The 24,614-nt window shown below is 51.1% G+C and overlaps 2 protein-coding genes and 1 pseudogene across 2 annotated transcripts in view; all 3 read left to right on the top strand.

Moving 5' to 3' along the window:
• The window catches only part of LOC107545219 (immunoglobulin lambda-1 light chain-like), a 52,444-nt gene that overhangs the window by 14,140 nt on the left and 13,690 nt on the right, over nucleotides 1–24,614 (top strand). The gene's annotated exons all lie outside the window — the stretch shown is intronic.
• LOC107545189 (immunoglobulin lambda-1 light chain-like) lies at nucleotides 1,320–24,577 on the top strand. Its single transcript, XM_087828511.1, is given in 4 exon segments — nucleotides 1,320–1,365; nucleotides 1,729–2,042; nucleotides 22,935–22,974; nucleotides 24,255–24,577. Coding segments are annotated over 4 exon segments (723 nt in total).
• On the top strand, nucleotides 13,672–21,140 carry LOC107545184 (immunoglobulin lambda constant 3-like; annotated as a pseudogene).

Raw genomic sequence — 24,614 nt, 5'->3', positions numbered from 1 at the left:
CTCAGGTGAACCCTGCCCTTGTACTGAAGTGCCTGACATTAAGCGTTTCCTTACCGAGGCATCCATTTCTGAAGACTTCCACCTCGAATACACATTACCAGCTGTGTGACCCAGCTACTCGCAAAACCACCAGAGGAGCTCCTAGCAGAGCAACCCAGCCACGAAGGCCCCTCTTTCAGAAAGCCCTGGGTAACCTAGATGACTGCCAGTTTAAGTGACCCTGCTTCTCCCTTCCTTAGCCCTAATTCCTGCTTTTCTGCTTCAGTTTAGCCAATAACAGTGAACCCCCAAAAACCTGGGCACCCCACCCTGGGACTCTAATAAAGAGCCCCAGGTTCTCTCTTCTCTCACCCTCCCCCCCCCCCCCATGACCTCACTGTGTGTGTGCCCTCCAGGACTTGTGAGAACTAATACATCTTGTTCCAGAAAGTTCCCTGGTGGTTTTTGCTGAAGTGCGTCCTGAAAACATAAGAACCACAGGGCCTGTCCAGCGACAACAGTGATCCTGGTGGGGGAAATGTCTCTGCTGGATCCTACAAGTAATATGGGCTGGGCAAGGCCTCAGGGTCTCCTGGCTCATGGCATCGCCATCCATAGGCTGGACCCACACAGCCCCCCTCCTCCCAACGGGCAGGTTCAGGTTTCCATGAGTGCTCTGAGCCCCTTGTGCGTGGTCAGGGACAGGCAGGAGTCACAGAGAGAAGAGCAGGTCCTCCCCTGGGCCAGCAGTCCACGGATGAGGGAATCGCCTGAGCAGTGGGCTCGGAATCTACCCCTGGACACGGGATGATGCCCCTGAGCCTCCAGTGTGGAGGGACCACCAGGGGGCAGCAGAGAGTCACCCGCCAAAAGCATGGCCATCAAGGTTTTTAGAGCAGTCCTGGAGATTGTCACATGCAGGCAGCGTTAACCTTGTTGCTGGAACCAGGACGTAGCACCTGAAGGAAAAAATGTCACTATGTCACTGTCCCGATCTAAGATTCATAGTGTCACATGTAGAATGGCTTCAGAAAATGCAGAAAGACTTGACCCCTGAGGTCTGCTGTGACCAGCCCAGGAGTAAGGAGAGAACATAGTCTGGGGTGCAGATGTCGGCCCCAGGCTATTGGACCCACAGAAGAGAGAGGATCCCCTGGAGGGAGGGCGGGGCCAAGGGCCCATGGGGCTGAGTTCTTCTCTGAAACCACAAAGCCCCTCAGGCAGGCCCTGCACCCTGGCTGATTTGCATCCCCTCTGCTCTCTCCACTAGAGGATAAGAGAGGCCTGGGAGGAAACCTGCCCAGCCTCGGCCTCAGGGAGCAGAATCGGGCACCCCCACCATGGCCTGGACCCCTCTCCTCCTGGGCCTCCTGGCTCACTGCACAGGTGCCGCACCCAGGCTCACACCCACCCCAGCCCAGGGCCCTGGACTAGCCTGGCCCTGACTCTGAGCTCAGCAGGGCGCTGCCTGTGGGGGCTGGATGCTCCTGACCCTGCTGCTGGCTGTGGGGCTGGTGGGGTGAACCCCCACTGTGCTCACTGGCTCTGAGGGAGCCTGAGGCACAGGGGTTTTCGCCTTGTTCAGTGGGGCCATCCACCAGCCAGGCCCACAGGCTGCTGAGGCTGAGACTGATGAGAGGGCTGCCCTGAGGACAGAGACTGCCTGGAGCTCAGGCCAGGCCAGGCAGGGGGGTTTCCTAGACATGAGCCCCTCAGCCACAATCTAACCTCTCCTGCCCCCTCTTGCAGGCTCTGTGGCCTCCTATGAGCTGACACAGCCATCCTCGGTCTCCGTGAGCCTCGGACAGACGGCCAGGATCTCCTGCGGTGGAAACAGCATTGGAAATAAAAATGCTCACTGGTACCAGCAGAAGCCAGGCCAGGCCCCCGTGCTGGTCATCTATAATGATAAAAACCGGCCCTCGGGGATCCCTGACCGATTCTCAGGCTCCAACTCGGGGAACACGGCCACCCTGACCATCAGCGGGGTGCAGGCCCAGGACGAGGCCGACTATTACTGTCAGGTGTGGGATAGCAGTGGGAGCAGCTGGCATTGACTCACAGTGACACAGGCAGATGTGGAAGTGAGACAAAAACCTCCTTCTCTGTCACACTCTCCTTCAGCCCCAGGGGACAGAGACAAAGCCATGAATAGGCTCTGCCCAGGTCCCATTTCTGAGGTCTCTGAGCTGTCCCCTCCTTCAGCCTCAGGCAGCTCTGCAGAGGGTGGGACAAAACTGCATTCAGTGCTGGCGGGACTGAGGTTCCTGGAGTGTCTGGGCCGCAGTGTCATTTCTGGAAAGAGGGCCTGAATAAAGGACCGACTGACGGAATTCCGAGTCCATAAGCAACAGCCCTTGAATTTCTACACAATGGTGACTGGGACCCTCCTTCGAAGAGTTTCCTGGATTAATCCCCAGAAACTCCCAGCTCAGCTGAGCTCCTCGGGCCCAGGCTCCATGGCAGCCCAGCACTCTGCATGGAGCAAACTAGCGTCTGACACCCCCTCCCACAGCTGCTGGGTCCCCTGGTGATCCCAGCTGTGCCCTCACTGGGAGGTACCATTGAGCCTGAGAATTGCCTCCCGCAACATTATGCCCTTTCCCTGAGAGTGACTGAGGCCCAGTGACAGCCTGCTGCCCACCCAGATGCCAAGGCCCTGCCTCAGTTCACAGTGACCTTGCAGCCTCTAGTCGAGTCCTCAATTGCCACCACATTGCCGGTCTGCCCAGTGTTGCCTCCCAAGCTTCCTTGCAGAGAGGTCACCCCAAAGCTTCTTGCACGTGGCTCTCCAAGTCGCGGTGTGCTTCCAAGGGAACCAAAGACAAAAGAAAAGTCTAGAAGGCAGAGATCGAAGAGGCCAGAGCTGCACACAGAGCTCTCTGGGGGTCTGCAAATGTTCCTAAAAGGACTGATGAACACATGTGGGAGGAAACCATGTGAGAATGGGGAAAAAACCACCCAGGACATTAGAGGGAACATTCCACAGAGTCAACACACTATCACATCGCCAGTGTGCCCCAGTCGGAGGGGAGAAGCTCCTGATGAAGGTCAATGAGTCAGGAGAGCTTTCCTCAGTGGCTGGAAAACTAGCCCCAGACTAGAATCTGCTCTGGTGCCATGGAAAAGAGTAACAGTAAGTTGAGGAAGAATAGAAAGGTGTCCAAGTAACTTCATTGAATCCAAAAATGAAAACAAGCAAAAGTATCACAACACCTGGAAACCTATCAAAAATTTCCTACAAAGAATCAGCAAAACATGAGCCATTACAATGACAAAACTCAGTTCATCCAACCTGGCCCTGAAATTGCCCCTGGGATGTAATTTGCAGACACGGGTACAAGGATGTTATTTATAACTATACATCACTTGTTCATGAGGGTAGAGGAAACACTGAACATGTTAAATGGAGACACGGAACATTAAAAAGCCATACAGATTTAAACTTCTACAAACAAAAACTACCATATCTGAGATTCAAAAACACTCCGTTTGAGGTTCACAGCAGATTAGATGCTGCAGAGGAAAAGATTAGTGAACTTGATAAAATGCGATGGAAGATACTCAACATGAAACACAAAGATAAAATGACAGAAAAACGACCTGAACATCTTTGAGTTATAGGACAACTTCAAATGGCCCGAATGTGTATAATTTGGGGCACTGAACGGGAAAAGTTGTGGGGTGTGGGGGTGTGACTAGAAACACTATTTGAAGCAATAAAGAACACAATATTCCATACTGGATAAACTATAAATTCACACACCCACGAACCTCACAAAGTCAAGCATGGAAAAGAGAGAGAGAGAAAGAGGCAAGACCAAGACACTTCATAGTAAGATTGCTTGAAGGGAAGACGATCTTTCAAGCAGCCAGGGAGAAACTGCCGAGGAGCAGACGGAGTGGGGAGAGGAGATTGCTCGTGTAAACCAGTGCAAGCAAGAGGCGCGGGAAATATCTTTCAAATGATAACAGAAAAGAACCCCGAGTTCCTTGTGCAGGTCAAATCTCTCTCAGAGTTGAACTTGAAAACAGCAACTGTCTCAGACATAAAACTCACAGAATGAATCACCCACAGACATTCGCCACTGAAAATAGTCAGACACTGTCAGACGGAAGGAAAATGACCCAGCCAGATGGAAAGGGTCAGCCAAGAAAGAAAGGAAGAGCCTCAGATATGGGACCTATGTGGGTAAAGGTTGACATAGAAGATAGGATATCAAAAGTGAGGAAAAAGAAGGTGGAATATAAATAGAAATATGTATTTCTAGAGATCAAAATATAACCGATCTAGAATATATTGAACCACATTATAGAGCAATCAGAACGCAGACAGACAAAACAGCCCCTAATAGCAGAATCCACATCCTCAAGGACACACGGAACGTTCCCCAAATTACATCATATTCTATGACATAAAAAAGAGCAATACATTGAAAAAGATAGATAGAAATAACACAACGTACTTTCTCTGAACAAAATGGAATAAAATTAGAAATCAATTTAAAAATTTTGAGCCCTGGCTGGTGTGGTCAGCGGTTAGAGAGCCGGCCTGCTCGCCAATGGTCTGGGGCTTCTGTTCCAGGGCAGGGGCGCCAACCTGGGCTGCAGGCTCGGTCCCTAGTCGGGGGGCCAGGGGGCAGCCGATCGATGGTTTCCTCTCCCATTGTTCCTTCTCTCTCCCTCTCCCTTCCTCTATCTCTAAAAAAAAAAAAAAAATCAATTAAAAAATAATTATTTTATTATTTTATTATTTTATTTTATTTTATTTTAAATATGTCTTTATTGATTTCAGAGAGAGGAAGGGAGAGAGAGGGAGAGAAACATCCATGATGAGAGTCACTGATCGGCCGCCTCCTGCACGCCCCCCACTGGGGATGAAGCCCCCAGCCGAGACATGTGCCCCGACTGGGAATCGGACCCTGACCTCCTGGATCATAAGCCGATGGTCATCTCTGAGCCACACTGGCCGGGCAAAATTTGTTTACTTTTATCTGCCAGTGGACAGCAAATTTTCACTTTAGTCAGATGATTTTTTAAAAATTAGTTTTTGTGCAAACATAAAGGTAGCAATTATGTGATTTTGCACAGTCAAGTTTTTAGATTAGTGGTAAAAACTATTAGAAAACAAATTGATCAACTATAAAGGTTACTTAGAACTCAATACATTTGATGTAGTTATCACACATTTTAATATGTAGCAAAAATATACGCTTGATATTTCTGAACTGTTGTTAATTTTTCTCCTGTGTTCCCAGCAACTAAAACAACATTAGAAATGCATCTTTATAAATGGGCACTAATTGATCTTGGAAATAGCTTAGTAAAGGACTATATAGAATGTTAATAATGAAGCCACATGTTTATGTGTGGATTTAAAAATTTTAAACAATCATTTAATGACTCATTTTGTTTTACCTTGGTGGATATAAACTGCTCTTTCAGTTATACAAATCAGCAAGATCTGAAGTATGACAAGAGAGATTCCGTTGAACTGTTGTGCTGAACTGTGGGGAAATGTAAATCTTTTCCACGGTGTCTATCAATGTGAAATAAAATTTAATTCTGGAAAAGAAAAAGAATGCTTTCTGTGCAAAAACACACATAAGACCATCAGAGGCAAGAACAGGCAGGAGCCTCTCTTCATCCTGCAGCAATAAGTCGGGTCAGAGGGCTGCTCCCGGACACTCCCCAGTTCCTTGAGCTCCCAGGTCTTTCTCACTTTCTGTTTCACCATCCCTACCGCTGAGGTTTTGCTTCCTTCCTCTTAACACCTCCCAATGGCCATGGCAGCTCCAACTATCACACTCAGATTCAAGAGGGAAGGAGCTGCACGCGTCCAGTCTGTTTCTTTCCTTCACTAGAAAATTAATTTCTTGAAAGAAATCACCCAACAGAACCTTACACCCCTTGGGCCACGGCTGGGTCACATGGTCAACCCGCCACCCTGGGAACTGGAAAGGGTGTCCAGCTTTTCAATAAGTAGAGGGGGCAATGCACAGGTGGAAGGTGGTGGGAACTGCCTACAGTGACTGCAAACCCAGCGTGTCACTGAACTGCCCCACCCACAGGAAAGGGACTCCATTCAAGCAGGGACTGTGTCTTTTCATGCTGAACTCCCAGGACAAAATGTGTCGGCCCAAGTGGCTCTGAATAAGCATTTGCTGGATGGACGTTCTCCTGTCTCTGTCTTTGGTGGAGTAGCCACAGCTGCCCCGAGTTAGCCCTGTGCCCTCAGCCGGCACCAAGAAGACCCATCCCCTGAGTTCCGTGTCCCCAGTGCCAAGTCCCAGGATCCCCCTGATGACTACCCAGGACCCTCAGGTACCTGCAGATTGCCTCAGGTGAACCCTGCCCCTGTACTGAAGTGCCTGACATTAAGCCTTTCCTTACCGAGGCATCCATTTCTGAAGACTTCCACCTCGAATAAACATTACCAGCTGTGTGACCCAGCTACTCGCAAAACCACCAGAGGAGCTCCTAGCAGAGCAACCCAGCCACGAAGGCCCCTCTTTCAGAAAGCCCTGGGTAACCTAGATGACTGCCAGTTTAAGTGACCCTGCTTCTCCCTTCCTTAGCCCTAATTCCTGCTTTTCTGCTTCAGTTTAGCCAATAACAGTGAACCCCCAAAAACCTGGGCACCTCACCCTGGGACTCTAATAAAGAGCCCCAGGTTCTCTCTTCTCTCTCTCCCCCCCCCCCGGCCGCCCCCCATGACCTCACTGTGTGTGTGCCCTCCAGGGCTTGTGAGAACTAATACATCTTGTTCCAGAAAGTTCCCTGGTGGTTTTTGCTGAAGTGCGTCCTGAAAACATAAGAACCACAGGGCCTGTCCAGCGACAACAGTGATCCTGGTGGGGGAAATGTCTCTGCTGGATCCTACAAGTAATATGGGCTGGGCAAGGCCTCAGGGTCTCCTAGCTCATGGCATTGCCATCCATAGGCTGGACCCACACAGCCCCCCTCCTCCCAACGGGCAGGTTCAGGTTTCCATGAGTGCTCTGAGCCCCTTGTGCGTGGTCAGGGACAGGCAGGGGTCACAGAGAGAAGAGCAGGTCCTCCCCTGGGCCAGCAGTCCACGGATGAGGGAATCGCCTGAGCAGTGGGCTCGGAATCTACCCCTGGACACGGGATGATGCCCCCGAGCCGCAAGTGTGGAGGGACCACCAGGGGGCAGCAGAGTGTCACCCGCCAAAAGCATGGCCATCAAGGTTTTTAGAGCAGTCCTGGAGATTGTCACATGCAGGCAGCTTTAACCATGTTGCTGGAACCAGGACGGAGCACCTAAAGGAAAAAATGTCACTATGTCACTGTCCCGATCTAAGATTCATAGTGTCACATGTAGAATGGCTTCAGAAAATGCAGAAAAACTTGACCCCCGAGGTCTGCTGTGACCAGCCCAGGAGTAAGGAGAGAACATAGTCTGGGGTGCAGATGTCGGCCCCAGGCTATTGGACCCACAGAAGAGAGAGGATCCCCTGGAGGGAGGGCGGGGCCAAGGGCCCATGGGGCTGAGTTCTTCTCTGAAACCACAAAGCCCCTCAGGCAGGCCCTGCACCCTGGCTGATTTGCATCCCCTCTGCTCTCTCCACTAGAGGATAAGAGAGGCCTGGGAGGAAACCTGCCCAGCCTCGGGCCGCACGGAGCAGAATCGGGCACCCCTACCATGGCCTGGACCCCTCTCCTCCTGGGCCTCCTGGCTCACTGCACAGGTGCCGCACCCAGGCTCACACCCACCCCAGCCCAGGGCCCTGGACAAGCCTGGCCCTGACTCTGAGCTCAGCAGGGCACTGCCTGTGGGGGCTGGATGCTCCTGACCCTGCTGCTGGCTGTGGGGCTGGTGGGGTGAACCCCCACTGTGCTCACTGGCTCTGAGGGAGCCTGAGGCACAGGGGTTTTCGCCTTGTTCAGTGGGGCCATCCACCAGCCAGGCCCACAGGCTGCTGAGGCTGAGGCTGATGAGAGGGCTGCCCTGAGGACAGAGACTGCCTGGAGCTCAGGCCAGGCCAGGCAGGGGGGTTTCCTAGACATGAGCCCCTCAGCCACAATCTAACCTCTCCTGCCCCCTCTTGCAGGCTCTGTGGCCTCCTATGAGCTGACACAGCCATCCTCGGTCTCCGTGAGCCTCGGACAGACGGCCAGGATCTCCTGCGGTGGAAACGGCATTGGAAGTAAATATTCTTACTGGTACCAGCAGAAGCCAGGCCAGGCCCCCGTGCTGGTCATCTATAGTGATAACAACCGGCCCTCGGGGATCCCTGACCGATTCTCAGGCTCCAACTCGGGGAACACGGCCACCCTGACCATCAGCGGGGTGCAGGCCGAGGACGAGGCCGACTATTACTGTGCAGTAGGTGATGGCAGTGGGAGCAGCTGGCATTGACTCACAGTGACACAGAGAGATGGGGAAGTGCGACATAAACCTCCTCACCCCGGCCTGGTGCTCACTCTCGCCTGCTGTCTGAGCAGCTGTGGGCCAGGCCTCAGGGTCTGTCATCGCCTGGCCCTGGCCGGGCCCCTCCAGGGCTGGGAGACGCTGAGCAGGTTCTGTCCTCCCAGCACCTCTGTTTATCCAGCTGAGAAATGTCAGGTGGGATCTCCTCTGAGTTAGGGAGACTGTTGTCAGCACTGGTGGATCCAGAGGTCCCCCTGCTAACTGAGCTGGGGGACAGTCGTATCCCCTCTCCAGGCTCAGCTCCTTCACTCCCTTCTCTCAGAAGTGGTGAGAAGTTTCGAGATGCCAAAAGGCAAGTGCCCGGCCGGAGCTGGCCCCTGACCCGTGGCGGCCATTCTTGCTGTTGGTTTATAACCTCCCTGTGCCAGAGACACTCGGCCAGCTGGTGAGGAGGGGGAGCGGGCGCAGCCAAGGCCTGGCCGCCACCACCAGCCTCCCTCTAAAAGACCTGGGGTTCGCCAGGGCCCACGCGGCCTTGTAAGGTGACATCTGTCATAACATCACTCCTTTACATATATGAAATGGAAGCGAATGCATCGTGGTCTTTCTCTGACATCAAACATCTGGGAGTTTTCCTCTGTCTTCTCCTTGAACTGTTTCCATTCCATGTCCCTTACAAAGCCAATCTGCTCATATATTTTTAGACCTGAAAGACCTCTTATTTGTTATCCTGTCATCCATCTCTGTTGTAAAAATATACACTAAATTTACATTTTAAACTTGAAATTTGACTTTGTTATATGATTTTCTTCCATCATTCGTGGCAATATTTGATCAAAACAACATACATGTATTAAAATGTTCATAAGTAATTTTTAAACAGTGTTGACTCAAGGATCCATCAATGAACACCACTTACTGCTAGAATGAAGCCTTGTCCTGGGTCAACTCTGTTCTTTCACTTTTATGTGAAACAGAGAAAGTTTGGTCATAAATAGAAGTTTTGTAATGCAGTGTCACTCACTGATCTGAACTCCTTTGTAGTTATATATCAACAATCACTAGTGATTGATTGTCAAAAAATTATTTTTTAGTGATTTATCAGCCGACAGTTCTATCTCATACTCTTTTAATTTTGGGGGGAAGCAAAGAGTCGGAGACCACCTGACATAAGAGGATTCGTTTGATGGACTGTTTTCTACACCATCTTCTGGAATAAAAGGCTTGTGGCCCCATCTGCTGGGTGTGATGCCTGCAGACAGCTCTGCCCTCATCTATCAGCTCCCTTGATGGAGACACCTCACCCTGTGCGTGCTCCTGCCCTGGGCAGCTGGCCTCTGAAGCCTGATCAACGTGAGGGTCCGAAGGCCTGGCCCCTCAGCCCACCAGGGGGAGCTGGGAAGGGCCATTCCAGCAGCAGGGCTCCCCGAGGAGTCACTGAGAGTGAGCCTGTGCTGCAACTGGTTCCTCCCTATGCCCATCGCTTGCACAGGAGTTGGTCCCAAGCACTCTCCCTAATGAACCTACAAGCTGACTCCTTCCTCGAGTCAGCTTCTTGGGGAACCACCTTCCGAGAGGTGTCACCCAGTCATTTGTGATCAACCTTCTCAGTTTCTGGGATAGGCACCCAGAAGGCCTGACCAGAACTTATTAGCTAAATTTGCTACTCCTCCACAGAAGCCCCTGTGTAAGGCATATATTTAAAAGATTGGGAAAAATTAGAATATCTATAATTACAGTGCATCATTGCCAATACAATATCTCTCAAGAAAAGTGCTTTTATCCCATAATGAGCTTTAACTATATTTTTCCTCCAGAACTTGGGACTGCCGATTTGTGTCACTCAATCTATGGAAAAGTCCCACTGTGTAACCTAACTGGCAAATCCAGTCTACACTGTCAAAGATACTGTTCAGGTACATTTCTGTTAGAACCTGTCTGACTCTATTTTTCAATACAAGTTAACATGTTAATGGGCATTTTGAGGACTATCATTAAAATCACTGAAAATTAAAGGCATTTCTGGTGAGATCAACATTAAAATAAGGCGACTTTATGTGATCATTTATTTATTTTATATTTACTTTTTAAAAAACAAGGTAAGTCACTAGACTGTTTGCAATCATTTAATTTGCAACATGCAATACAATAGTACTGTATGCCACGTACAGTTCTAAATAGACGTGAAGGCGTGTGGGCTTTTTGCAATAATAAAATAAGAATTTAATAGAAATCACGTTGGCTTTGGCAATCGAAGCGCTTCCTGTGAGTGGAATAAGGGAGACTGGACCACCGGGGGCCCCAGTTAGGTATCACTAGGCTGATTGCTGCTGGTGGAACAGCTAAAGGAGCTGTGGCTGCTAGAAAGCCACCACCTGCCGGGCAGTCTCCTCATGATGGGCCTGTGCCCTTCCCAGGTGTCAATCAAGCATTTGGCAAGGGCCTGGAAAATAAGGTTCAGCTACGCAAATGAAAGCCACCTGGTCAGGTGGAGCAGGATCTGCAGGGTGCTGACCACACCCATTCCAGCAGCACCCCCTATCCCCCCCAAGCTGGAAATAGCAGGTGTCCTGAGTTCCAGACCCAGCCAGGACTAGAGTGAGGCATGAGGCGAGTAAGACATTGTCCTTGCATGCGAAATTTAAGGCAGTGTCTCAAAACTCACTAATCAACATAAATAATAGTTAATGCAAAATTTTTTGAAATCAAAATTAATACAAAAAATATTCTATAATGAATGAAATATCGAAACTGTTAAGTAAAGTCAGGATCCCACCCTAGGCAGGCACAGGTCGCCTCACTTGCCTCTCCAAGACCTGGTGCTGGTTTGGGTTCCAGTTCCAGGGGTGAGGTGGGTGCCGGGGAAGATGCAGGACCAGAGTCCTGATCCAGCTCCGGCCCCCTCCAGTGGAGCCCTCACCTGGTCTCCCGGCTGCCTTCCCCTTGGAGCTCCAGTCCTTTCTGGGGCGTTGCCTCCCTCTACTGCTGGTCTCTGCTGTCCCCTACTGGACTCTTTCCTTCCGGCTGCACTCCAGGCAGCTGGACTGGGAGAATTAGAAGTTAAAGCACTGAAATTTCCCAAAGCTCCCCAGTTCCAGGCTGGCCCTACCCCATGTCCAAAAAGGCTGGTCCTCCCAGGTCTCGCTGGTCCTGGTAAGGCCCAGGATATGGTCTTTACCCCAAGTTGCAGTGTGTCTTAGGAAAGAAACTCTCCCTCTCTGTGCCCGTTTCTCATCAGTAGAAGGAGCTGGAAGATACCCACCAGGGTGGTGAGTCTGTGTTATCTGGAGAACCAGCAGTATTCTCTCCCCATCTGCTAGAGAGGGCTATACTCCCAGGATCACCAGAGGAGCCAGGGTCTTCAGGGTTCCTGGAGACCCCTCAGAGGGACTCAGGAGCTGCAGAGCCAGACCCTGGCTCTAAGGACTCTGAGAGAGTCCAGAACCCTTATTATATCCCTAGGTGGATACTTTGTCACCCTCTGCCTCGGACCTCCCTTCCTCCCATAGGAAAGACAATGAAATGCTCAAGATGAGATGAGAAGGACCAGTGGCTTGAGTTTGGGAATGGAGGGGAATGAAGAGTTGGGGAGACCTGGGCCAGGGGAGAGGAGTCCATGCCTCGGGCAGGGTCTCTCGGGCCTGTGGGATGGAGAGTGGGCAGGAGACTGATCAGCGGTAGGCAGGGGGTGCCTTCTGACACAGGGAGCAGGGCAGAAGTGACTGGGCAGGGTTACACCCCTCCACTCCAGGAAAGGGCAGGGGCGGGATGCAGAGGAGCCAGAAACCCTGAGCCTCTAATCATCCAGACAGCTGGGCCCAGACTCCTTTGGCCCACCCTGAATCCAGCCCTCAGCACATCTGAGACTAGGGAGGGGGTGGGGAGCAGGCCTGGATGGGCCAGAGCTGCAGCTGTATCAGCTGGAAGGCCCAGCCCATCCCACAAGGGTCCCCAGGGTCCAGCCAGACCCAGATTTCCAACCGCAGCCACCACAGGAGGATGTGGCCTGTGGTGGTGTCTGCCCAGAGGTCTTGTCGGTGCAGGGCTGGGGGAGGAGGGCCCTGAGGATGCTGCATTGGGGGCAGCTCCCCTTCTTCCCAAGACCTGGGGCTGTCCCTGGGAGAAGCGCACCTTCTGGGTCCTGGGCAGGGGGTGAGTGTCACACCCACAGAGGGGTGATGAGAGAGGAGCAGCTTCAGCCTGAATCCCTGGGCCAGACTCTGTCCCAACCCCCAAGGTACCAGGAGCCCAAGGTCAGAGGCTGGAGTGGGCCAAGCACCCCAATGGGGAGAAGCTGGACTGGATCAGGAGCCCCCAGGGCACCCATAGTTTGTTACTCTTCAGGGCCTTGACTGTCCCCAAGGCCAGGGGTGTGTATGTTGTGTAATCCAGCCCTCAGCACTCGATATTCGATCTTTTCCCTCAGAAGTTGCCTAAGCAGTGTTTGTGGGGTGGGAAGATCCGGCTGGAGAGCCTTGGAAGCTACTCTGATAAGTTTGGTCAAGCCATTAAGTCCTGACCACCATCATCAGCTTCCCTCTTTCTTCCTGCTCTTTATGGTCATTGTCAAGAACAGCAGAGGGTCTGAGAATTTTCACTCTACTTGCAAGCTGAGAAGTAAACCTGCCACAGACTCCTGGGTGCTGGCAGGAGACACAAGACTCCTGGATCAGAGGCAAAGGTATAGATCACGCCCCCCAGGACCCTTGGCTAGCTGAGGAGCTGAGTGAGGAGCTGACCAAACCTACCGGGCTTGACCAAACCAGCCACGTAGGGGCCAGGCTTGACTGGCAGGAGTGGAGTGCGCAGGGACCCAGCCTGGGGCCCAGCCTGGGGCCCTGGTCAGAAAAGGACCCCCAGGCCCACCCCTAGAGAACTTAATTCCTCATCCAGTGGGAGCTTGGCTGCCCTCCACAGCCCCACCAGGCCCCAGGGAAATGCTCCACATACCACAGGCACCCTTGGGGACCTGGGGAAAGAAGGCAGGAGTGGGTGTGCCCCACCCAGCGTCCAGGGGGTGGGGCCAGCTGGGGTTGTGGTGGGGGATGGTTGAGCTCTGGATCCCAACCACAGCAGGGCAGGTGGCAGATGCCACTCTAAGGGGTAACAACCCTGGAGAGGACCAGGCACTGGGGACAGGCACCAGAGAAGGCCCAGGCAGAAGATGGGGCCATTCAGTCCAGGGCATACTGGGATGGCCACTCAGTGAGGACCAGGGGCACCTGCCAACAGCACTCGCCCCACCAGGGAGCTCACGCTGAAGGTCAGGCTGGAGGTGCCTTTGACCCTGAAGGCAGATGAGGCCCAGGACGGGCCAAGTGGGCCACGAGGACTCCGCGGGGCAGAGCCCTGGCTCCAAGCAGTGCTGGCCCCTGATGCTGCTGGACCTGGCCATGGCCTGCTGTCCTTGGCAGCAGCGCTTCAGAGCAGGGCTCCAGGCCCCCAAGACCCAGCAGGAAGCAGCCGTCGGAGCCTGAAGGACAGGTAAGGAGCCCAGCGTCGTGGGGGGAAGATGTGGAAGAAGGGCGAGTCAGCAGGAGAGCAGGCCTGGGCAGACATTAGCTTTATTTAAAGAGGTGGCATTTCTGTCCATTGTGGATTTATTTGCATTGATTTTTACCTTTAATATTTTATTAAAATATTTTTATCTTTATGACTGAGCTTCTGCACCCCTTAAATTTTTGCACCTAAGACTTGCCTCACTCTCTTCACCCTGCTCCTCTGGGTAGGGCAGAAAAAAGGAGGCAGGGGTAAGATGTACCTACCCAGCAGGTAGTAATCAATTTAGGGGCAGACCCTCCCTCTCTGGGTCCCCATAAGGTCTTGGTGTCATCCCCGTCTTACAGACAGGGATAGAGGCCCAGAGAGGTGGCCACAGCCCTAGGACTGGAAGAAGTCCCAGGACTGAGCCCTGTGACCTCAGCAGGGTGTCCTGTGTTTTAGAAAAATGGTCCAGGAGAGGGGAGTGAGGGCTTGGCTCGGTCTCCCCCAAGGCTCTGGCTCCCCAACTCGTTCATAAATGTTTACTGGGATGCAGCGCGGGTGGACCTGAACCCAGGCTGACACGTCCAGTCCGGGGGACAGACCAATGGACACATTAGGAGCAGTAAGGTGGGAGGAGGGATGCCCAAGCTGGCCTTACATATGGAGGGGCAATGGCCAGTGATGGGAGCGCTCAAGGCTGGGCACTGCAAGAATGAAAACATGGGACACTTGACTATTCAGTCAGGGGCACTGGCCTCTTTTCCCTGAGAGTGTCAAGTTTAAAAAATCACAACAGCCGACACAGCAGTAGCCGTCCAGTGGGAATGGTCCAAAAATTGTACCTACTTTTGTGCGTGTCAGATCGTGATGAAAAACACTTTCTGGCGTGCTGCGGAATTTGAGCAGTTAGCTCTCGGGCCAGGAGGTGAAATGTTGGAAATCGCTGCGAGAATGAAGTGCGCGGGCCGCAGGGCCTGGGGCCGAGCTGCTGGGGGGACCAGCCGCGTCCTGCGCTCCAGCCTTTTGTCTTGGGGTCCGGGAGGAGCTGCTGAGAGATTTCAGCAGGGGGCTGTCAGGGCAGGTTCGCGGTTTGGAAAAAGGGCTTCAGATCAGAGACGTGTGCGAAGGCCATTTAGATGGAGCGGGGCAGCCGCCAAAGCCCGCGCCTTGGGGATGCGGAGGGCGCTGGGGTCCGCGCCGCCACCGGGACCCAAACCTCCGGGACTCTGGCAAGTGAACTGGAAGTTGGGTTGATGGGGAGGAAAGGGCACTCTCAGGGACTCTTCAGAGGAGTCTGCAGTGTACAGTGTACAGTGTTCTAGCGATATATGTCATAAAAGAAAGTGTATTTATTTAAATTGCGTAATTCCACTTCTAGGAATTCATCCTCTGGTGGTGGTGGTGGTGGGGAATAATCTAAGATATAACCAAAGGTTTGCAAACAAAAATGCTTAGCCCCACATTATTCCTATGGGAGAGAACTGGAAATCACCCAAACATCCCACAGAAAGGGTGTGAATAGCTATAGCACAGAACACCCATCAGGAAGGATCTTACACAAACCTCCAAAATTACGTTTCTGAAGCATCTTGAGCAATACAGCAAATCCCAGTTGTAAAAGGGTGTGTAAGGTGCCAAATACACAGAATGCTTCCAGTTGGGCTTTTTAATATGTGTGCATTTTCAAAAGCTTGTCAGAAAATATAGAAAATTGTCAATGATATGTCTCTAGCTGGTGGGATTTCATCTAATTTTAATTTTTCTTTAATAATTACCTGTAGTAATGAAAATATTCAGAAAAAGATTCATTTCATTTTTATCTTCTAAAATAATTTTAATACAAGACTAACATGTTGTAAAAAAGATTAAGCACAGAATTAGATAATGGGCGTTTCTGCCTATCATTTCTCTACTTCTTACCCTAAAACCCAATAGACGGCCACTGTCAGGCTGGTCTGTACGCTTCCAGCCCTTCTCCTGTGTGTGTATGTCCCTGAAAACCCACGCAGACACATCCAGTAGGCTTGGGGGATTTTGTTTTTCAAGAACGGAATCATACTCTGCATGTTAGCCTGCAACCAGTTTTTTCAACAACCTGTTATTGACATTTTCTATATCAATCCATAGGGATGTCCCATGGTCTCATCATGGCTTTGTAACACTTCCAAGTTTGGATAAACTGGATCATATTCAAGCATTCCCCTGTGAATGGACATTTAGGTTGTTTTCCACTTAAAAATATACATTACAAGCAATGCCCTGTTGACATCCCACATGCATGTACATGTGCTATGTGTGTGTACAAGGTATTTCCAGAGGATAGAGGCCTGAAAGTGGAATTGCTGGATCAGAGAGAATTTTCATAGGTAATGGTGCCCAGTTGTCTTCCCAAAAAGCTGCTCCAACGTACATTGACTATAGTGATGACGGTGCCCTTTCCTCTGCATCTCTGCCAAGAATGTGATCTTGTGGATCTTTTTCTATTTTATCCCATCTGATGAGCAAAAATGAGAGTATGTCTGTTGTTTGTTTATTTGATCAATGATAAAACTTATTTTCCTTTGCTATTTTTATGGACTGGTTTTATTTCTTTTGTGAATTTACCGATCATGATTTTGTCTGTTTTTTCCTTTAGTTGGTTGTGTTTTCTTATAGATCTATAGACACTCCTCATATGTTTTAGATATCACCCCCTTTCCCTGATCTGTTTTAATGCCTTTTGTTAATGGGGTCTTTTGCCATAAAGCCATTTTAATTTTTATTTGTTAGATTGGTTTAATTTTTTTTATGGTTTCTGCGATCTGTGATAAACATGGGAGAGACATTTTAATTTCAATATTATAAGGTCCTTTTTCCATTTTATTCTGGTGTTTTCATTGTTTTGGTGTTTGTTTGCTCGTTTTCACTTCTCCTGGAGTTTATTTTTGTACAGGCAAGGATATAAACCTTATTTATTTTCCAAATGGAGAGCCAGTTGTCACATATTTGTTGAATATAAACGAGACTTCTATCAAAACTAAATTATTCATTTATCACATTCTCGCTATGGTTCTAATGAGCTAATGATCTTGTCCTGTATGTGTTCCACCTGGTTTTAATTGTTTTAGCTTTACAGTATGTTTTGGTATCTGCTAGAGAAAGAAACATATCATTATAACTTTTTTTTCCAAAATAGCTCTCTATTCTCTGTCATCATTTACCGTTGGACTTCAGAATCAATTTATTCATGTTCATAAATCAGTTTTTGGCATCTGTTTGTAATTTCATGGACTAAATGGATTAATTTGAGAAGAACCAACATCTTTGCAGAGCTCAGCATTCTCCTCAAGGAACTCAATTGGCCCCCTACTCACCCACTTTCCTATTATGTCTCTTAGCCAACTTGTTTCATATTTTACCCCTGCAAAACCTGCACATTTTCTGTTTAAGTTTATTCCTAGGGGTTTTTAATATAATTTTTATTGAAGCTGTAAAATTTTCCCCAATTTCATGTCCTAAATGGTTATTGCTTTTGTAGAAGGGAAAGCTACTGATTTTTGCATGTTTCTCTTGTATTTAGTCACTTCATTTAACTCATATTAGTTCTAATGGTTCTTCAGCTGACTGTCTTGGGCTTTTTAAAAAAAGTAGACTATCATATCATCTACAAAGAACAACGTTCTCTCTTTGTTCCTATTACTTACACCTTTCCCCATCTCATCTCATTTCATTGGTTGAGTCTGCAGAATGTGTTGAAAAATAAAAGTGAGAGTGGGTAACCTGGCCCTTAAGAAGCTTTTGCCTTTAAATGTGAAGGTTACTGTAAATTTGGGGAGACACACTTTCTTGAGTTGAGGATGTTTACTTAGATAATTAACCTAATGACAGGCTGGGTGTGTGCTTTCTTGAAATCAGAAACAAGTGTTGAATTTATATTAATATTATATTAAATTTTGTTTCAAAAATCTTATGTGCACATCTTAAATACACCCATGACCAAATGACCCTGCTGCTCAGGTGAAAAATATTGGCTCCGATCAAGTAGGTTAGCTTCCAAGTTAGATCAACCATATTGGGAGATAAAATCAGTTTAGGCAAAGCTGGAGGATTCTTGCCATCATAAACTCGTAAAGTGTGACTTGGGTGTTTCTGTTTATTTGTGTAAATATTTTAATGGTCTTTTTGCTTTATGGTAGGATATCTAAAACATAGAGGATGATTCAATGAAGGGAAAGCATTCTGAGATGACTTTAGGTCTCTGCTTGGAGAGAAATCTGCTGAGTGTGGGGGAAGTGTGAGGAGTTTCTATGGGGCCTGTTGAGTGTGAGTGCCTGTAGGGCACCCAAGAAGAGTTCAGGAGGCAGAGTGCATCTGAATCTAGAGCCAAAAAGAGAGCTCAGGGCTGTAAATAGGGATGGGAGGGCCTTGAACAATCATCAGAGTGCATAGTGTGTGGGTCAGAGGCAAAGAGAGAGGGAGAAGACAGGCAAAACAGGATTCTGGGGGTCTAGGGGGTCAACAGTCATGGGAGAAAGGGGGAGCGAGAGCGGGTAGTGTCAGAAGTCAAGGGGCAGGTAGACATCAGAAAGAGGAACCTCTTGCAAAGATGTCAAGGAACTGAGGATGGACCTTGGATTTGATCAGGATGAGGGTCAGGGAAAGATGGGGTGAAAACCAGAAGGGTCCCCATAATGTCCCAGCACATGAAACAGTTGGGAGCCATTGTTGGATAGATGAACAGATGATGGTTGGATGGATGGACAGAAAATGGATGTGTTGGTGAATTGATGGATGGACGGATGGATGGATGGATGGATGGACGGACGGACGGACGGACGGACGGACGGACGGATGGATGGATGGACTGATGAAAAGACAGTAGTCTGAGAGATCAGAAAATGCTTCGTGAAAGAGGTGGAACTAAACTTTGTCTCAGTGTGTGGAGACAAAGGAGAGGGGATCGCCACATGAAAGCACCATTAGTCAGGAATGAGCTGGTGCCCATAGGCTCAGGGATAGGTTCACCTGGCTGAAAGATGGGAAACTGTGAGAAGGAACACCCAGAGGCCCCAGGATGAGGCCAGGAGAGGTCAGGCAGGTCTGAGCTACACCACACAGCTGCTCAAGGGGCCAAGGCGCTCAGAATCTTTGTTAGCACTGAGGATTGGATGGTGACCGGGAAAGCCTTAGGGGGAAGGGGAACATACTGGATCACTCCAATGTACGAGTGGCACCTGTCCTGGATGGGGGGGCTGGGCACAGGATGCCTCTGGGCAATGGACCCACCAGGGATGCCCCAGCCTCTGGGTGGCTGACTGCCCACCCACCCCACCCCAGAACACAGCTGCAGCCCTGCATCAGTCATGCCCGGCAGGTTCCAGATTGGCCCCCGGGGGACAGGACCCAGGTGCTGGCCCAGCCGGTTTTAGTCCGAGCATCAGTCACCGTGGTATGTTTTCGGCGGCGGGACCTACCTCACCGTCCTAGGTAAGTGGCTCTCACCACCTTTTCCAATCCATCCCACTCCTCTGCTATCTTGGGAAAGTCATTCTTCTCTCTGGGGGCTGCTTCCCTCTGCTCTGCCAGCCTTGCAGACCGACCTCCACTTTTTCCATGGGGTCTGGGGAAGGCAGGTTGGTCTCCGGGCAGCCAGCAGGAAGGACCCCAATAGCCACTCCAGAGTCTGACAGTCAGACATGACCAAATCCTAGAGGCCTGGGCTGGGGTGTTGGCCTAGGAAAGGGGCTCCTTACCCTCTCCCAGGGCAGATGCTCGCATAGGGACCAGAGACCAGTTCTGACAAGGATCCCTGGGGCAGCCTTAGAGACAGTCCCAAGTGCCGAGGGTCTGGGCCGAGGGCTAGATGCCCATCCAACCTGGGAGAGTCACAGGGGGTGGGGGCAAGGCCAGGGCTATGACCCAGCCTTCGGGGACACAAAGTGCAGCCAGAGCAGAAGCCCATGGACAGGGGAGAGAAGGGTTGGCTCACTCTAGGCTGAAGCTCTCAGAGCCTCTGCTGGGCCTTGAAAATGTGGGGTCACAGAGACACAGGTGAGATGGGGCTAGCTAGCCAGAAGCCTGACAGTCTCAGAACAGTGGTCAGGAAAGAACAGGTCCCATGGGCAGAGACTCATCTGACCCTGGAGCTGTGTAACTCCAGGGGCCCAGGTATCTCATCTGTCCAAGGGCCAGCCTCCTGCAGGGTGTTAGACTCAGGAGATGATGAAGGGGGAGGTGAACGGGGAACTCAGAGCTATTGGGCTGCTGTGTAAATCTTGGGTCATCAGAGGTACTGAGGTGGTGGTGGGGCCTCTGTGCTCATCATCTGGGGGAGCAGTGCCAAGAACACAGAGAGATTAAGGGTACTGGAATCAGGGCATGAGGTACAGGGAGACAGGCAGAGCCAGAAGGAGCCCTCAGGCTTTGGCTACAAGGACCGAGCCTTCCCTGGAGAGCTGAGGCCTGACTGGGGCAAAGGCAGGTGCCGAGGGGAGACAGGGGGCCCCAGGCCCAACTGTGTGTTGGCTCAGGCTTGGGTCCTCTCCACACGCTCTCAGGACTATCCTGGCTGGTTGGGTGCCCGACCTCAGGTCACAGAGGAGGCACCAGGCTCCAGAGGAATGCAGTGAGGTGGGGCCTGATGCTGGGCTGAGGCCTGGGAGGTCAGGGGCAGACTGCACTCAGACTCTGGAGACCAGGAGGAGGGAGGCCCTGGTTACACTTGAGGAAACTGAGGCTACAGGTAGAAGGGCTTGGTCAGGTCACCTGGGAGAGGTGACTAGGAAGGGCTTCTGGTGGGGTGGGGACTGTCTGATGTTCAGAGGCTGAGTAGAAAGATTGAGCAAAGACGGAAGGAGGGTCCCCTGGGTGAAAAAACACAAACAGCACAAGATGGGTCACAAAGGCTTTAGATTAGTGGGGGGGCTGCACCAACACCTGGACTCTCCTCTGAATCTCACACCCCTTCCCTGTCCTCACAGGTCAGCCCAAGTCCGCACCTTCAGTCACCCTGTTCCCGCCATCCAGTGAGGAGCTTGACAAGAACAAGGCCACACTGGTGTGTCTGGTCAGTGACTTCTACCCCGGCAGCGTGACAGTGGCCTGGAAGGCAAATGGCAAGCCTGTCACCCAGGGCGTGGAGACCACCAAGGCCTCGAAACAGAGCAACAACAAGTACGCGGCCAGCAGCTACCTGAGCCTGCGCTCGAAAGCAGAGTGGAGCTCTGTCAGCAGCTTCAGCTGCCAGGTCACGCACGACGGCAACACTGTGGAGAAGACAGTGGTCCCCTCAGAGTGTTCGTAGGACCCTGAGTCCCCCACGTCGGGGGGCTCCCCTCAGCCGGACACTCCATTCCCCGGCTCTCCCTCTGCCCTGAGACCCCTGCCTGGTCTGCTCAGACTGGGCAGGTCTTGCTCCCTCCCCGTTTCTACTTCTCCTAAATAAATTCTAATCATTTATCATCTGACATTTCTCATGTGTGTGCTGTGTTCTGGAAGGGTCTCTAGGTTAAAGGTCAGTAACAAAGGACAGGAGAGCAGTGACATGGGATGGATCTACCTCTGGTCCCCTCAGCCTGATTCAGGGTCAATGTTTGTGGGAGCCTTGACTCAGAGCAAGAACCTTTGCTGGGGTGACTCATGGGACACAGTTTCAGCTGGAAAGGGACAAGGGCTGAGTAAGAGACATCCAAGCCCTTCGGAGAAATCAGGGAAAAATGGAGAGGGTCTAAGGAGGACACCAGTGGCTACACATGAAAATATTGGGAAAGAAAACACTGAGCCAAGGCCAAGGTCTTTGGGAAGGACATTGAACTTCCCTGTTCCATTAAGGAACCCAATGGGGAGTCGCATTACCAGGTGAGGGGTGTGTGGTTGTCCCGTCACCTTGGAGCCCTGAAAAGCTTTGAACAATGCATCCCATAGTATATTTGTCAAACTTTGACACTGCATGTCAGCTAAGTCATGACACTAAGACTGGGAGGAGAGAAACTATTTAATATCTTACAGCCTAAAAATTGTTCACATCCCTGAGCAACTCAGGAAGCCTGGAACAGTCTTTGAGACATGGCTAATGGTGCTGGGAACATGGGGTGAGGCTGAGGCACAAAGACACTCACTTTCTGTTCTCATAGGCCTGGGCAAGGTCAGGCTCATAGTGACCCTAAAATTGGTCTGGGACTTTCATCATTAAGAACCTCAACAAGTGAAGTCAGGTCAGGGTGAGACATTTTATGGTTGATTTATGGATGGAGCAGGTGATGTCAGCCCCCAGGATGTGAAGGACAGTGGAGGGAACTTGATGACTTGGAGAACACTGCGACCTGGACACACAATAGGCATCCAGTGATGTCTCAGGGAGGGCATGTCAACTGGATTTCAGGAGTAAAGTAAGGGCAGGTCAGACTAGCTCAGAGCAGGGTGAGTGTGGCCTGTGGGTTATAGCAAGGTCATGCTTCCCTGGTGACACAGCACACACAGACCACTCTACCCATGGCAGGGATGGCAGGTTATATTCCCAAAGTCACCTTAAAGTAAATGCTGGCAGTTCATAAACGACCACCCTGACATCACCCAGTATAGACCCAAACTAGACTGTCCCTGGGGAAGATAAGCCTGGGCCCCTGATTCCATCCTTTAGGACACAGGTAGGTACCAGTGACTCGGTAACCTGGCCAGCCTGCCTCTCCCTGGAAAGGGAGGGCCTGGGAGCTTAGGGAATACAAGCTGTCCCACCTTCATGCTCTCACCGAAGTTAGGGTTGTTAGGATATAAGAGAGGAGTGGCTTCCATTTCCATGGAGGCTCAGTGTCAATAACACAAATGCCCTCTAAACTGAACCCAAATCCCAGGAGACAATAGGAGATTTATGGATGGAGTGAGCTTGGGGAAAATTGCTTCCCACAATCCTGTTGCTGTACAAAGCTCTGTGTCATCTATCCTGTAATCTGGGGGGTGGGGACAGTGAGTGTGCCCCTTGTAGGGCAGACATCACATTTGGGCACTTACCCAGGCTTCCTCCATCACAGCTGCAGGAGGGGGGCTCAGGGGTGGGGCAGGGCCTCCCAGAGACAGGTTTTTGTATGAGCCTGTGTCACAGTGTGCTGTGTTCGGCGGAGGGACCCAGCTGACCGTCCTAGGTGAGTCTCTCCTTCCCCTCCTTCCCTGCTCTTTCAGACATCCTGGAAATTTTCTGCTAATTTGCTCTTTTTCTGGGTCTTGTCTCAGCTGTGGCTGAGCTTTCACCGAGAAACCCAGCCCTTGGGGCCATGAGCGCTTTCCATGTCTGATCTTACTGTCCTTTTGCCTCTGCTGGTCACCATAAGCCCTTTGCCTCTGGCCCCAGGGAAGGAGGAATGGACAGGGTGACCTATGAACTCTTCTGTCTGTCTGCCTGGGTCAGGCTGGATGCTGGACAGATTCTGCTCTGTCTCCCCTTATGGGCTCTTATGGGGCCAGATTTCTTTCTGGGGGTAACTAGTGGCCCCCACCCTAAGGGGAAGAGGGGTAAGAAGCAGTGAGGGGGTCACCATGAGAATATTTTAAAGTGACCTAAACTTTCTGGTCCAGGATAGAGATGCCCGGGTCAGAGTGCAGGGAAGGTCTCAGGACCTTGGGGCTCATGAGCAAGCACCAGGAGTGTGCAGGGTGGAGGGACCCCGGGGCCTGCATAGAGCTCCATGCAGAGTCCTGAGCCAGCCTGGGCCCAGGGAGCCCTGCAGGAGGAAGTCACAGGGGAGGAGATGGGGCTAGAGGAAGGGTCAGGGAAGGACAGGGCATAAGGACAAGGGGAGCTCCTGGGTCTCTGCAGGAAAAACATCCTCAACAGGGAGATGCAGAGTGTATGGCATGAAAGCTCTAGTGATGATATTTTGAGGGGATGGCATTAACTGTGGAGTGAGAGAAATAGAAGGACAAACAGACAGACTTGTGTTGATCATCAAAACCCTATCCAGTTCGAGATGGTTCAGGAGAGATAGATTTGGCAGGGGGGGACTGACCCCTTAAGTCTAATAAACTACAGCCAAGAGCACAAATGGGTCACTTCAAAAATGTTCATAGATTTCCCCAATAGCAGGTCAGAGAGCTCAGATCATCCTCTGTTGGGACAAACAGAGAAGACAAGAACAGACCCTGTCAGAATACCAGGTAGAGGCAGAGCCTAAAGGATGACAGTCAGCTATGTGTGGCTGAAAGGGGTCCAAAAGGAGAGGGGATGGCAGGTGTTTCTCAGGAAAATAGAGAGGTGCTTTTGGAACACCCCAAATTGTACTTCATGGCATGGCTTTTAGACCCAGAGTGGTCCCTGACCTAGGGATCCTGACAGGATCAGGACGCTGCACCCACATTGAGACTGAGGTCAGGGGCTTTCAGGGCGGATACTGAGCCTCTGACCTCCTTTCCCTCCCGCACCCCACAGGTCAGCCCAAGTCCGCACCCTCAGTCACCCTGTTCCCGCCATCCAGTGAGGAGCTTGACAAGAACAAGGCCACACTGGTGTGTCTGGTCAGTGACTTCTACCCCGGCAGCGTGACGGTGGCCTGGAAGGCAAATGGCAAGCCTGTCACCCAGGGCGTGGAGACCACCAAGGCCTCGAAACAGAGCAACAACAAGTACGCGGCCAGCAGCTACCTGAGCCTGCGCTCGAAAGCAGAGTGGAGCTCTGTCAGCAGCTTCAGCTGCCAGGTCACGCACGACGGCAACACTGTGGAGAAGACAGTGGTCCCCTCAGAGTGTTCGTAGGACCCTGAGTCCCCCACGTCTGGGGGCTCCCCTCAGC

Source organism: Miniopterus natalensis, chromosome 20 (genome assembly GCF_054644295.1).
Source record: "Miniopterus natalensis isolate mMinNat1 chromosome 20, mMinNat1.hap1, whole genome shotgun sequence".
Classification (NCBI taxonomy): Eukaryota; Metazoa; Chordata; class Mammalia; order Chiroptera; family Miniopteridae; genus Miniopterus; species Miniopterus natalensis.
Note: the sequence above shows the minus strand (reverse complement) of the source record. Positions and strands in the feature narration are given on the sequence as shown.